This window comes from Podarcis liolepis (assembly GCF_965112155.1).
Source record: "Podarcis liolepis genome assembly, chromosome: 17".
Lineage (NCBI taxonomy): Eukaryota > Metazoa > Chordata > Lepidosauria > Squamata > Lacertidae > Podarcis > Podarcis liolepis.
The window spans coordinates 15085448-15100011 of NC_139571.1; the positions used below are offsets into that span (position 1 = coordinate 15085448).

The 14564-nt window shown below is 46.7% G+C and overlaps 1 protein-coding gene across 1 annotated transcript in view; it reads right to left on the minus strand.

Annotated features, from left to right (window-relative positions):
- The window catches only part of DENND4C (DENN domain containing 4C), an 88177-nt gene that overhangs the window by 10072 nt on the left and 63541 nt on the right, over positions 1-14564 (minus strand). The window contains exons 20-27 of the mRNA XM_083483272.1: positions 14399-14545; positions 11569-11694; positions 9876-10022; positions 8136-9304; positions 4919-5099; positions 3752-3861; positions 2896-3071; positions 2154-2333 (exon numbers count right to left, since the gene is read on the minus strand). Of these exons, the coding sequence (XP_083339398.1) occupies positions 2154-2333; positions 2896-3071; positions 3752-3861; positions 4919-5099; positions 8136-9304; positions 9876-10022; positions 11569-11694; positions 14399-14545 (2236 nt within the window). The remainder of the gene's footprint in view (positions 1-2153; positions 2334-2895; positions 3072-3751; positions 3862-4918; positions 5100-8135; positions 9305-9875; positions 10023-11568; positions 11695-14398; positions 14546-14564) is intronic.

The following is a 14564-nucleotide window of genomic DNA, read 5'->3' on the forward strand; positions in this document are numbered from 1 at the left end:
CATTTCTTCCCCATCCCCCCATACATTTACATTTACATTTCCTCAATCCATCATATTATTCTTTTCTCCTTCCTCCTACTTCCCTCCGCCCCCACTCAATTTCCTCCACATTATACAATTTACAATAATCTTTGCATTCTACAATCTTCTCAAATCATCTATATATTCTTACTATCTTTCCTTACTAATTTTTCTTCCATCCAGTACTTCACATTTTAATCTAGGCATATTAGCGTACAGTGGTACCTCGGGTTACATACGCTTCAGGTTACATACGCTTCATGTTACAGACTCCGCTAACCCAGAAATAGTGCTTCAGGTTAAGTACTTTGCTTCAGGATAAGAACAGAAATTGGGCTCCGGCGGCATGGCAGCAGCAGGAGGCCCCATTAGCTAAAGTGGTGTTTCAGGTTAAGAACTGTTTCAGGTTAAGAATGGACCTCCAGAATGAATTAAGTACTTAACCCGAGGTACCACTGTATCTTTTTCTGATAGCATATGCCTCCAGCGGTGATATCCACCAAGGTGTCTGTGGTTCCAGATGTAATCTATATTTGTTCCAAACTTTATATAGTGCACCTCTTAATATATAACTTGTCAATTCTTTATTGACTTTTACTTTCTCATAATTAAGATATGCATGCCATCCGTATCTATTATTAAAACTTTCAAGATCCAATATATTAGTTTTTTCCAATCGAAGCCAATCTCTTACCCAAATTAAACATTCTGCTTCATAATATAATTTTAAATTTGGCAATGCTAATCCAGGGGAGGGAGACACTTCTTTGTACTTCTGCAAACCCTGGGATCGCCACAAGTATGCTGATACCTCCCTCTCATCTCTTGGTCAACCAGTTTGGGCTACAGGCTGAGTTTGCTATTAGAGGGAAGGATTTCTGTCAGACTTCAATGCACAGAGCGCTTTGATAAGTATTCCATCTGCAGAAGTGTCCAGGTGGAAGATTACTTCCCCACCTCGCCTCCGAGAAACCCCTCTTGGAACGGGATGCGTGATGGCACAGAAGGAAACCACGGAAAACCTTCCTTAGCAGAGGCCTTTGGGGAAAACTCAGGAAGGCTACTGGAAGGAAGGAACTAAACCTTTTGTCTACTGCCACTGCAATTTCGTAAAGGGCATTTGGACTCATCTCATTCTACCGTAAATGAAGCCAGCAGATTGCAGCAGTCTGCTCACACTGATATAATAATAATAATATACAGTCATACCTCTTGTTGCGTTTGCTTCAGGTTAAATCTTTTCAGGTTGTGTCCCGCGGCGACCCGGAAGTACTGGAAAGGGTTACTTCCGGGTTTTGCCACTCGTGCATGCGCAGACGCTCAAAATGACGTCACGTGCATGCACAGAAGCAGCAAATCGCAGCACGCGCAGACGTGGGTTGCGTTCTGCTCATGTTGCGAACAGGATCCCGTTTGCAACCAGAGGTACCACTGTAATAATTTATTACTTAGATCCCCGTCCATCCAGCCAGGCCTCCCTAGCCTCTCTGGGCGGCTTCCAACAGGGTATTAAAAACACAATAAAACACCAGATATTTTAAACCTCCCCAAATAGGGCTGCCTTCAGATGTCTTCTAAAAGTCAGCGGGTTGTTTATTTCCTTGACATCTAATGGGAGGGCGTTCCACAGGGTGGGCGCCACTACTGAGAAGGCCCTCTGCCTGGTTCCCTGCAACCTCACTTCTTGCAGGGAGGGAACCAGCAGAAGGCCCTCGGAGCTGGACCTCAGTGTCCAAGCTGAACGATGGGGGTGGAGACGCTCCTTCAGGTATATTGGAATATTGTGGATCTCCTTGACATCTGACAGGAGGTGGGTGCCACCACTGAGAAGGCCCTCTGCCTGGTTCCCTGCAACCTCACTTCTTGCAGGGAGGGAACCGCCGGAAGACCCTCGGAGCTAGACCTCAGTGTCCAAGCGGAACAATGGGGGTGGAGACGCTCCTTCAGGTATACTTGCCTTGGTCTCTGCACTTAACAAACACGGATCTCTTGAGTACCACCAGATTGTACACGAGATTTGAGTACACACTGTTCTCCCAAACATTTTTTGAAACAAAGCTTCAAAGCAAAGCAAAGGCCGCATGAATTCCCCCAGAAACTAAGATCTGCTCTGCCTTTCTCTCTTTCGGTACCTTTGCTTCGCTGCGGTGCTGTTTTCTTCAGCGATGGTCTGGTTCATATCTGAAGATTCGGCAAAACTGATCAGATCAGTAGCGGGGCTTGAAACAGCCTTTGGCTCCAGAGAGTCCGTGGTTAATGGAATGTTGCTGCTGTGCAAACTATCGCCAGAGGTACTCGGTTTCAAAAGCAAGCTAATAAGGAAACGGGAGCAAAAAAACCAAAGCGAACGAAAAAGGTTGGAATGCAAAAATGTCCTATTTTGGGGGTACATTAACTACAGTCAGAATTCACAACTGGCTCCAGCAATTAACTGTTATAGACTAGAAATTGATATAGATATTACATTTTAGTTTTAAATAAAAATAAAATAAATAAATGAGAGCCACCCACTAATTATTTTTATTATTGCTTGTTAGCCGCCCTGAGCCCGGCCTTGGCTGGGGAGGGTGGGGTATAAATAAAAATTATTATTATTATTATTTCATTATCGTGTAAAAGATTCTCAGGCAATAAAATTGTTTTAAATGAAAGAAAAAACCTGCACACACTTACTTTGCTATGCAAAAAGAAAAGAGAAAGAGAAGCCAGAAATATAGCCAAAGGACGGTTCAGGTGTCAAAGGAAGTGAAGGACTGCCCCTTATCCCAACAGCTACCATTTAAATTTGCCACAAGCTGCGTATGATAGAACATGCAAATATCTACGCAGCACTTAAAGGCCCTTAAGGATTCACGCAGCGGCAAATGAACCAACCTTGCAAGACCACGCAGGTCTTTAAATTCCACATTAAGAAGAGGTAAGAAAGTGCTTTTGCAAAATGGGCATGTAGTATTCAGATTAGAGTCATCCGCTGTCCATCCCGCCATGATTTCTTCGTCGTAAACTAGAGCTCCACATACACGACACTGAGAACAACTTGACATTAAGACCTAACAAAACAACAAGAACAACAACAACTAATTACAATCGTTATGGGTTTTATGTATCAGAAGCTGTACGTGTGAACAGAACAGACGGCCATTTGCATAATGGGACTTCTGGAGCAGATTCTGAGAGTACAAGGTCAGCTTACAGGGAGAACGAGAGGAAGCAGAATCCCGTTATGAAAGTGGAAATCCGCTTACAAATATTTAGAACTCAGAGCCCTTGGGTTTTTTTAAAGTTCCTTCAAAGCTTCTCCTAATTAACACATCTCAGTAGATCAATAATCCTTATTCTTGTAACATATTTTGTTAAGTGTTATTGCACAAGGGGTATGCAATTGCCTCGACCGTGATCCTTTGAGCATTTGTGTGTGGACGGACTATATACAGGCTGCGTCTGAAAAGGCAATGGATTCCGTTTAGGCTGAATCTGAAGAACGAAAGGTATTTCAAGTCATCACGTAACTTCAAAGTGAACATTCTCAAGTGGAACTTTAAAGAGAAATTGTTGGAGGTTTTAAAATAGTTGACTTGATTTTTTTTTAAAAATAAAATAAACTTGAAATGCTTGTTTTCAATTCATTTTACATATTGATGAACAAGATCTGGTTCCACCAGGTACTGGTAGAAGGAAATGTCTCCAACATCCCTCGAAATAAATCTAGCAGAAGACCAACTATTTTTACCTCCATGGCACAATTTTGGAAGATGCTGGACAAACTGGTGTTGTGGGACGAGCCATGTTCTGACTTCTCCGAATCCAGACCTTTCATACTTCTTGGAATCTGAACTTCACCTGCACAACACAAACGGAATGGGGACACGTTCAAGGCTGAAGGTAAGGCAACAGAGGAAAATGTGAAGACAGCTTGAGAAACATAGGAACAACCGATTTTGGCATGCGGATAAGCCTAAACACATATTTTACTAGGGAAATATATATATATATAATTAGTGGTACCTCAGTTTTCAAATGTAATCTATTCCCAAAGACTATTTGACTTCCGAAACGTTCAAAAACCGAAGCACGCATTTCCGGAAGCATTTACTTATGGAAAACTCAATACAGAAGCACATTCGACTTCTGAAAAGTGTTCGAAAATCGAAGCATTGACTTTCGGGTTTTCAGCGTTCGAAAACTGAAACGTTCGACTTCCAAGACGTTCGAAAACTGAGGTACCACTGTACAGTCATACCTCGGGTTGAAGTCGCTTCAGGTTGAGCGTTTTCAGGTTATGCTCTGCGGCGACCCAGAAGTAATGGAACGCGTTACTTCTGGATTTTGCCGCTTGCGCATGCTCAGACAAGCAAAACGATGTCACGCGCATGCGCAGAAGCGGCAAATCGCGACCCGCACACATTGCGTTCTGCTCTGGATGTGAACGGGGCTGTGGAATGGATCCCGTTCATATCCAGAGGTACCACTGTAAAGTCTTGATACATTTGTGCTTTGGAGGATGGATGGCGGCTAACAGATTGAGGGTGAATCCTGACAAGACAGAAGTACTGTTTTGGGGGACAGGGGGCAGGCTGGTGTGGAGGACTCCCTGGTCCTGAATGAGGTAACTGTGCCCCTGAAGGACCAGGTACACAGCCTGGGAGTCATTTTGGACTCACAGCTGTCCATGGAGGCGCAGGTCAATTCTGTGTCCAGGGCAGCTCTATACCAGCAGGATTCAAGCTCATATATTTACCTCCTGGTTTCCTCGATGCTGAATGCTACAAACACCTAACCCAGGAGTTTCTGGAATGGGGCTCTTCTAAACCTGCAAATTACCTGGCAACTAGAACTTTTCAGCACCTTGATCTCAAGTGTCAGACAGCCCATCCTAGCTGCGAGGGGAGGAGAATACCTGCTTGGAAGTGCTGTCTCCCTACGTCGCCACTGCTGTTGCTGCTTCCAAGACTGGTGGTGCTCTGGGCGAGTTCACTGGTGGCAAGCCCTGCGATTCCCATTTTGGGCGGCTGATTGACACCTAGAATATGATCTTCAAAGCCAGCAGCAAAGGTGAAGTCAGGTCGGCTGGTTTCTTCCTTCAGATGAAAGGGGAGGCGGGGAGAGAAATGACAGACAAGTTCAATATCTCTTATCAATGACAACCCACGTTGCTTCTCTGACATTCAGTTATCACTCTAGAAAAAAAAGCAAGGTAGTGGACTTGTACAGTGGTGCCTCGCAAGACGAAAAGAATCCGTTCTGTGATTCTCTTCGTCTAGCGTTTTTTTCCGTCTTGCGAAGCAAGCCCATTGAAGGATTAGCGGATTAGTGCTATTAGCGGCTTTTAGAGGCTTTTAGCGGCTTATCTGCTGATCGGATCAGCTGATAAGCAGCTTAGCGCTATTAGCGGCTTTTAGCGGCTTATCTGCTGATCGGATCAGCTGATAAGCGGCTTAGCGGCTTAGAAAAAGGGGGGAAGGGGGGGAAACCAGCAGGAACTCGCAAGACATTGTCGTCTTGCGAAGCAAGCCCATAGGAGATTCGTTTTGCGAAGCACCACCAAAACGGAAAACTCTTTCGTCTAGCGAGTTTTCTGTCTTGCGAGGCATTCGTCTTGCGGGGCACCACTGTATTTCAATTGTCTCCTAAATGCCTAGCATTTGCAGCCAACTCATTGTAGACAGAAGACAAAGAACAGCTAGCAGAAGAGGATTGCCAGAAGGAATTTGGAGGCACACAGCTATGTGGGAACAGAACTGGGAAACTTAACTTTGCTTGAGGGGGGGAAACGGCCATAATACACAGACAGAATATGCAGCCAGGCTGCAATGACCTTCTTTAGTTGCGTCTATGGGTTTGAGCACAGCTGGTGGAATTCTGGGCCACCTTCCCCATCCCTCTGCACAGCAGGCTGTTCACAGAACAAACTGCTTTTGAAATTCCTTGCCATTTCGAAAAGGAGTAGACCTCACAGTATAAGGGGCTCTTTTTTGAAACCCCATATCCAAAGTTCCCTCCTCTGGGGAAGGTCTAGCAGCTGACGTCAGGGGTAGAACAGCCGCTGCTGCTGCTTCTGCACAGCCAGCTGAGGAAGCCATCCAGAATGCGGCAGCTAGACTGGTGACTGGGAGCGGCCGCCGAGACCATATAACACCGGTCTTGAAAGACCTACACTGGCTCCCAGTACGTTTCTGAGCACAATTCAAAGTGTTGGTGCTGAACTTTAAAGCCCTAAATGGCCTCGGTCCAGTATATCTGAAGGAGCGTCTCCACCTCCATCGTTCTGCCCAGACACTGAGGTCCAGTGCCGAGGGACTTCTCGCAGTTCCCTCGCTACGAGAAGCCAAGTTACAGGGAACCAGGCAGAGGGCCTTCTCGGTAGTGGCACCCACCCTGTGGAACGCCCTCCCATCAGATGTCAAAGAGAAAAATAACTACCAAACTTTTAGAAGACATCTGAAGGCTGCCCTGTTTAGGGAAGCTTTTAACGTTTAATAGGTTATTGTATTTTAGTCTTTTGTTGGAAGCCGCCCAGAGTGGCTGGGGAAACCCAGCCAGATGGGCAGGGTATAAATAATAAATTCTTCTTCTTCTTATTATTATTATTATCCTGTCCCTCTGGTCCACGCATGCGAGCCAGCGGGACATCGTGGTTCCACCATGGACCAGCACAGCTGAAGGGACGGCTTGCGGAGCAGACACACAGGGCAGCTTCTTCCCTGCACTTGTGCCAGTCAAGGAAGCCACATGATCTGGAGAGCAGGGGCGGCTTCCATAGCTGATGGGCGGGGAAGCAGCGGCTGCAGCCTGCAAGTCAGCTGTTAGGCAGGTAAAAAGGTAAAGGTAAAGGACAGGGGTCAGCAAGGCTTACCTTGCCTGGGCTGGTTCACTGCTGCAGAACCCCCTCCGTGGGCCAGATCGTGTGTGCGCCCACGATTTCCGATATCTGTGTCTGCACAGATGCAATTTCAGGTGCTGCAAAAGCAAGTCCCTGCTTTGCGCTGCACCAGTTTAGCGCAGCTCGTGGGGACTCTCCGAGCAAGTGGCTCGTGGGCCGGTAAAACGACCCCTGTGGGCTGCTTGTGGCCCGTGGGCCTTAGGTTGCTGACCCCTGGTAAAGGATCCCTGGATGGTTAAGTCCAGTCAAAGGTGACTATGGGGTTGCGGTGCTCATCTCGCTTTCAGGCCGAGGGAGCCGGCGTTTGTCCACAGACAGCTTTCTGGGTCATGTGACCAGCAGGAGAACACCGCTTCTGGCGCACGGAGAACCGTGACGGAAACCACAGCGCACGGAAACGCCGTTTACCTTCCCGCCGCAGAGGTACCTATTTATCTACTTGTGCTGGTATGCTTTCAAATTGCTAGGTTGGCAAGAGCTGGGACAGGGCAACGGGAGCTCACCCCGTCGTGCAGATTTGAAGTGCTGACCTTCCAATCAGCAAGCCCAAGAGGTTCAGTGGTTTAGACCACAGCGCCACCCGTGTCCCAAGGAGGCCTCAGCAAAGCCCTGATATGCCTCCAGCTCATGAGGAGACTGTCCCCAAAGAGGACATTCTCTTCTTTTGGGATTCTGAAAGCGCCTCCGCATGAGCCAGGAGAACTCTCCAGGGCGCTTCCAATACACACTATTACACACATGGAAAAGCAGAATGTAACCCCCACAAAAATTGGGAATTGCCTGTAAAGAGCAAGCTATCACCAGGCTCCTAGAAACCATTAAAAATATATATAAATTCAAGATGGGAAGAAGAAAGAGTCCCCGCCAGAGAGGAATGGCAAACTAAGCTGATGGAATATGGCAAAACTGACGGGACAGCTCAGGAACCAAGAAGACAAAAACTAAAAAAAATGGGGAAAATGCATAATATATTTAGGAGAGCATTGCAAGCAGATGAAAACATCAGCGGGATTTTAACCTCACTTGGAATGTAACAAACGTTTTGGATAATATAAATTGATATAAAATATAGACTTAATAATATACGGTTTCAAATATTGACAACAGGACCCATGAAGGGGATGCGGGTAGGTCTTGAGATTCAGAGGGTCTCTATATATGGATTGTTATAAAATTATATTTGTAAACCAAATAAAAATGGTTTTTTTAAAAAAATAAACAAATTCAAACTTACCTCATCATCTGAATAGCTGTATGCTGAGGACACAGCACCCCACACTTTGCTGGCGACATGAGCCGCTTGTTTCATTCCAGACTTCAGGACGTCCATTTTAGGTCCCGATAATATGTGGTCTAGCTTCAGACCAGACAGAGTTGTGACGACCGCGCCCAACGACGCCTGCGGCGAAGTTTTGCCCAAGCCCGTCAAAGATGTCGACCGTTCTTTTTGGCTACGCGAAAGGGCCAGTTGCTTGGGTCTCCCGGTGAACGTTTTGGACCTGGAGACGGCGGGGCTCTTCCGGCTCGCGTTCGGAACCTGGGCTGGCGGAGCGGAATCGGAGGGCAAGCTCGACCTCCTCTCGAGAGAAGGGCCTAGGAGAGATGGGGAGGCTGCCTCTTGGCCCACGCCGTCTGGCCTGTGGAGCTCCATACTGGAAGATTTGCTGCCGAGGGGACTTTTCAGGTTCATGTAGCTTTCGATCTCGTCGGCCAGGTTGCGCGCCACGACCGGCGACATCAACTTTTCCTCCTCTTTGGCGGGTTTGGGCTCTGCGGTCTCGGTTGCCAGCAAAGACAAAGGGTCCAAGCCCACCTGAACGTCCTCTCGCTCGACAGGCCTGGCCACGCCATATAAACTACTTCTCTTGTTCGCTGCGTCTTTGGGTTCCGCCTGCTCCGTTTGGGGCTGCGCGGTTTCAAGAGGTTTGGGGTTGGCAATCTCCGCTTTGGCCGTGTGGTCATCGTGCCCGTTTTCAAGCTGTTCCTGTCCTTCCTCAGGCTCCTCCAGAACAGGGGACGACCTAGACTCTGCTTCCCAAATATTTTCGCTTGCACGAGTCCTAGTCATGTCTGTGGCAAAGAACAGCCCACCACCTGCGGTGTCAAAGCTGTGGGGTTTGTTCACGTGGGGTGGCGGTGACGTTTTGGATCCAGACAGAGCCGCCGTAAGAATCTTTGCATCCGCGCCCATCATGATGGCTACGTCGCTGGTATTCAAATCCAGGCTGCTTTTCTTCCGCAACATGCCTGCCCTGCTTTCGGAGCTGAAGCTGCAGCTCCTTTCTGAAAAAAGCTTCTGTTTTTTATTCCCTTTTTCGCTGGTTCTCTTGGGAGAAGTGTTGCTGTCAAACACGGAATCTTCAACGGTATCCTGAGCTATGAAAAGAGGACTGGATCCCGTTCCTTTGAACATACAAAGAGCATGAGCATGAATAAAACGATGCATCGATCCAGGAAATGCAAAAATGGTGAATGCAAAATGCATGAAAAGTACAGGAGAATACAAAAGAGGAACCACAAAAAACATAAAAGCAAAATAATTTGATGAGCTGGCAGGCAAAACTACACGTTACATTCAACATGCTTTTCCAAGAAGCATATTAAAGTTGGACACTTTACTTTTAAAATAAAAACAGCTACAGTCCTAAACCTCTTGCTGGCTAAGGCTACTGGAAAATTCAGAAGGGACCTACCTGACAAACTAGTATTTTTTAATGCTGGGCTTAATTCTGTACAAAAGTTGCTAGAGATTTATTTCTCTCCCTCCTCCACTGCAGGAAATCCCAGATGTCTGGCGAAACATCTCAGCGAGAGAAAAGGCATTCTGAATATGCTCACAAGCGCTGGTCTTTATTGTTCCTATACACATTCCAGCACCTGACACATCAAAGACGTTTTCTTGGGCAGGATCAGGCTTGCCTAACTGGCCATCCGTTTTATAGCTACAATAACCAAAGTGTGTTCACTAACTCACCGCTGCTGCTCTTCCTGCCGGTGCTATCAAAAACACAAGAGGGAATCTTGACGATGCTGCTTGACGGGTGCAAAGATACTTCAACCGGACTGTGTGGTTCCGCATGATGATGTGGCTTTTCAACAGACTCACCGGCAACACAAAATTCTTCAAAAGGGAAGGGAGAGAGGGCAAAGAGTTAAATGCTCTGCCAGTAAAACAGAAGCTCAAAACCAGTGCATTGCAGCAAAGAAGTATCATTTCTACCATTTTATAAAATGGATTTTAGGCCAGGCCAATACTTTTCCGGCACTTACAGTTAGCCAAATATTTAAATTTAAACCACTTTGAGGTGTTTTGTTTTTTACAACCAAGCGGTGCGTAACTTTAATCAAACAAAACAGAGTTTAATTCCATACACTCTCTCACACAAAAGGTAACATTTTAAACAAGGGGGGCAGGGAATAGTGGCTGCAAATGAAATTGATGACAGCACCCTAAAACAGCCCAAAGATTTCCCTGAAAAGCCAACTTTTGGCTGCAGACTAAAAAGGCCAGCGATAAGGAGGAGATGCAAGAGCTCTATGGAGAGGGTGTTCCACAATTTAGGACATGTACTTGCTAAGCATCCTCACCCTCAGTATTTCACATAGCAGACAGATTGTTGGTAGTCGCTCAGTCAGGACTAGCAGCTCTGGGTACCGACCTCAGCCCACATTCCAGCAAGCGGACCCACTGCCAAACTCACCCACCCCCAGCCCCTGCTGCTTCTCCTTGTTGTTGCTACCTGTTTCCCCATCCCCTCCAGGTGAGTGAGCAGTGGCAAGAGTGAGCACTTTCCCCTATGCTCCTTTCTGCCCTGAAATTCCCAGCTCTCAGGTCTCCGACAGCTACGTTGCACAGAGAGCGTCAACAATGAAAGAGAAGGCTCAAATCAGCTGGACTTCTCCTGGCTATGTACAGTGGTACCTCGGGTTACAGACGCTTCAGGTTAAAGACTCCGCTAACCCAGAAATAGTACTTCAGGTTAAGAACTTTGCTTCAGGATGAGAACAGAAATTGTGCTCCGTTGGCGCGGCAGCAGTGGGAGGCCCCATTAGCTAAAGTGGTGCTTCAGGTTAAGAACAGTTTCAGGTTTAGAACGGACCTCCGGAACGAATTAAGTACTTAACCTGAGGTACCACTGTACTGCTATTAAAAAGCACAGCCTAGCGAACTCTAGCTGTGCTTTATTAATTGTTTGTTTCTCCAACCCTTTTATTCTGAAAGATTCAGGTGGAGGCTGTAAACATACAGTGGTGCCCCGCAAGACGAATGCCTCGCAAGACGGAAAACTCGCTAGACGAAAGGGTTTTCCGTTTTTGAGCTGCTTCGCAAGACGATTTTCCCTATGGGCTTGCTTTGCAAGACGAAAACGTCTTGCGAGTGTTCCGATTTTTTCCGCTCCCCCCCTTTTTTCTAAGCCGCTAAGCCGCTAATAGCCTTTTAGCCGCTAATCCGCTAAGCCTTTAATAGCCGCTAAGCCGCTAATAGGGTTGCTTCGCAAGACGAAAAAACCGCTAGACGAAGAGACTCGCGGAACAGATTAATTTCGTCTTGCGAGGCACCACTGTACTGAACATGTGCTTTCCCTAGCAAGATCAAAAACACACAAGGTCTGTTTGCTTTACTTAATAAAGCACCACTGAAACGAATAAAATTGTCAACGCCATACCTCCAATTAAGTCGTCGCCTTTGGCAACAAGCGCTTTTTCTACAAGCGTATCTGTTGTATGAAGACTGTCTGCATCATCCTTTACAAGTTCATCTTTAGAACCGTAACCCTGATCGGACTGAGCACCTGAAGGGAGGAAAAATGCAACAGACCTTCTAGCAAATTATTTCCCAATCGGCAAGCCCACATTTGATGTTTTACACTACGGGGGGGGGGGGGGGAGAGAGACTCGGTGCCTTGCACACAAAAATTACCCTCACATAATATTTGGAGTGCGAAGGGGAAAGAGCAGCAGCAGAAACAGAATGAAAAGGTTTGTTTGATCTGCAGAGCAAATTTTCAGCAGGACGTTATTGAAGCTGACAAATGGTAACTCTCCCCAGAGGAATAAGGACCATTCCTACGGCCATTATAAGGTAAAAAGGACCCCTGGATGGTTAAGTCCAATCAAAGGCGACTATGGGGTTCCGGCGCTCATCTCGCTTTCAGGCTGAGGGAGCCAGTGTCTGTCTGCAAACAGCTTTTCGGGTCATGTGGCCAGCAGGACTAAACTGCTTCTGGCGCAATGGGACACCGTGACGAGTGCCAGAGCACACGGAAGCACCGTTTACCTTCCCGCCACAGCGGTACCTATTTATCTACTTGCACTGTTGTGCTTTCGAACTGCTAGGTTGGCAGGAGCTGGGACAGAGCAATGGGAGCTCAGCCCGTTGTGGGGATTCAAACTGCCGACCTTCCAATCGGCAAGCCCAAGAGGCTCAGTGGTTTAGACCACAGCGCCACCATTATAAGAGAACAAGGGAGATGTTCATGGTGAGTTCCAGCACCTTTTTCTAGAAAAACAGCACTGACCACATACCCCACAATAATATGCATTAGTCTGCTCTTCTCTGGGATAGAAGCTAGTTAGCCCACTGCTGTTAGCTACTTGCCCGTTACACATATACAGGGCCACAATCCTACTGAATTGACCGGTCAGACCTCTGCTGTGCCTTGGGGTCTAGGCCTCTTGCAGCACAGAAACCCCCAGCTTCTCAATCGTGCTGCTGATCTTCCTTTCAGGGTCAGCAGAATGAGGGATCTCAGTGGCTGCCAATCCCAGCAGCTGCCCAACGGTCACAGAGCCTAAGAAAACCCAGTATCTCTCTGCTATAGCCCCCTCGTTAAGTCCATTAGGTGCACGAAGATGGTCAGAAGCAGAAATGCATGCAACATGAATTTGTGCCAAGTACCAAACAGAAGTTCTGCAGCACCTCTCCTTACAGGATAGCTTGCTTAACGGCAAAGGGGATCTGTGTTTTTGCTTTTTGCCAGGGGCGCTTCCTGGCATTGTGCCCAAGCTGCAATTAACTGATTAATGGAAAGCGCCTAACTTCGTTCTTACAAGTAAGTGTGTCACACCAACTGGTCATTGTTTACAATATCAGGTTAAGGAGAAAAAAACCCTCTAACTACTCCTTGCGCATCAAGTGACAAAAGAACCCCATTAATAAATGGGAAAATTTACCTGGAGTGGTTAACATTCAAAGGCAGAATTAGTGCACATTTGCCTCCAAGGCTTCGCGCCATGCAAGTCTGCACCCCACACCAAGGACAAATGCGGCACCAAGGGACAGCACAGAGCAAGAAGCAGAGCAAGAGAGATCAGAGAGAAGGAATGTTTAGTCGTTCTACAAGGCAAAAACAGCCAGGCCATCTACACAGGAAAGAGAGACTCAAAATGCTTTAAAAAGGAAAGATGTCAGAAAGTTTAGTCCAGAAAGTGAGAGAAGAGGAAAAACATGGACAGGCTATGAGGAAGATCTGTGTGTGGCAATGCCTTCAGTTTTGTCTTTATTTAAAATGCATAACATATATCATTTGAAAGGCTGAGTGAGAGGGGGAAGAAAACATTTAAGGAGTATTTATAAAAATACACAACAGAGAGCTAAGCAAAAACCAAAGAAAACCCTAAATGCACATTCGTATCTGGCCACCAAATGTTGGTTACAATCTACAGTTTCTACCTGATGCAAGTTATTGCTGCTTTGGCTGAAACACTATATTCCACATTGAGTATTCAGCTGCTTCTTAGCAATTTCCCCTTTTCCCTCCCCGAAACGTAAGCCAAGTTCAAATACACATTTTTATATACATATAACACAATGCTTTTCCTGCCAACAGGCTGTTTGCCAAGCATGCTCTATTCTTATCAACAGATTACATGTATGTACAAGAATTTGCCTTATCCACTGGCTTCTGAAGACTAAATTGCTCTAGGGTGGGCGAATTCAAGTTCCAAGCTGACACAAAGCTACATTTCCTTATTATTAATCAACAGCACTGTGTCATGTCCCCCCCCCCCTTTCCCATTAATATTGTCCCCAGTTATTCTTCCTTTAGGACCCACATCATGAGATGTGGAACAACACCAGTGAGATACTTCTATGCCTGAACCCTGTGATTGACACATGCCGTTCGTTTCCTGATGATGACCCCGTGAACTATGTCCTGATGGATTCGGCTGTTCAACTCTCAAAATTTCACAGTACACAATTTCTTGCAAACAGAGAGAACGACGCAAGGGAAATTCAAGTCAGCAATGTATTAGGACAGTGGTTCCCAATGAGCTAAGGACTGCAGACCCCCCGTTTTTCAAAAGCCAAAAGTAGGACCCCCGCTTTTGAAAATGTTGATACCTCTATGGTAGTTTTTGTTATGTGCATGGTGCCGCGGACCCCCCCCCCCCGGTTGGGTCGCACGGACCCCTCTGGGGTCCACGGACCACCAATTGGGAACCACTGTACCAGGAGGAGGGTGTCCAGTTAGTGAAACCCAACGTATCTAGTACCTGTGCTAGAGTGATTAGCAATGGAATCAAGCCTGACTAAGTCTCTGACGAAGAAGGTGTGCTCCCCACTGTTAGCATCATTAGAACTAGTCACACTATCATGGCTCACCGTGTCCCCATCACTTCCACCCGTGTGCATCTGAGGAGCTGAAGACAGGAACAACAG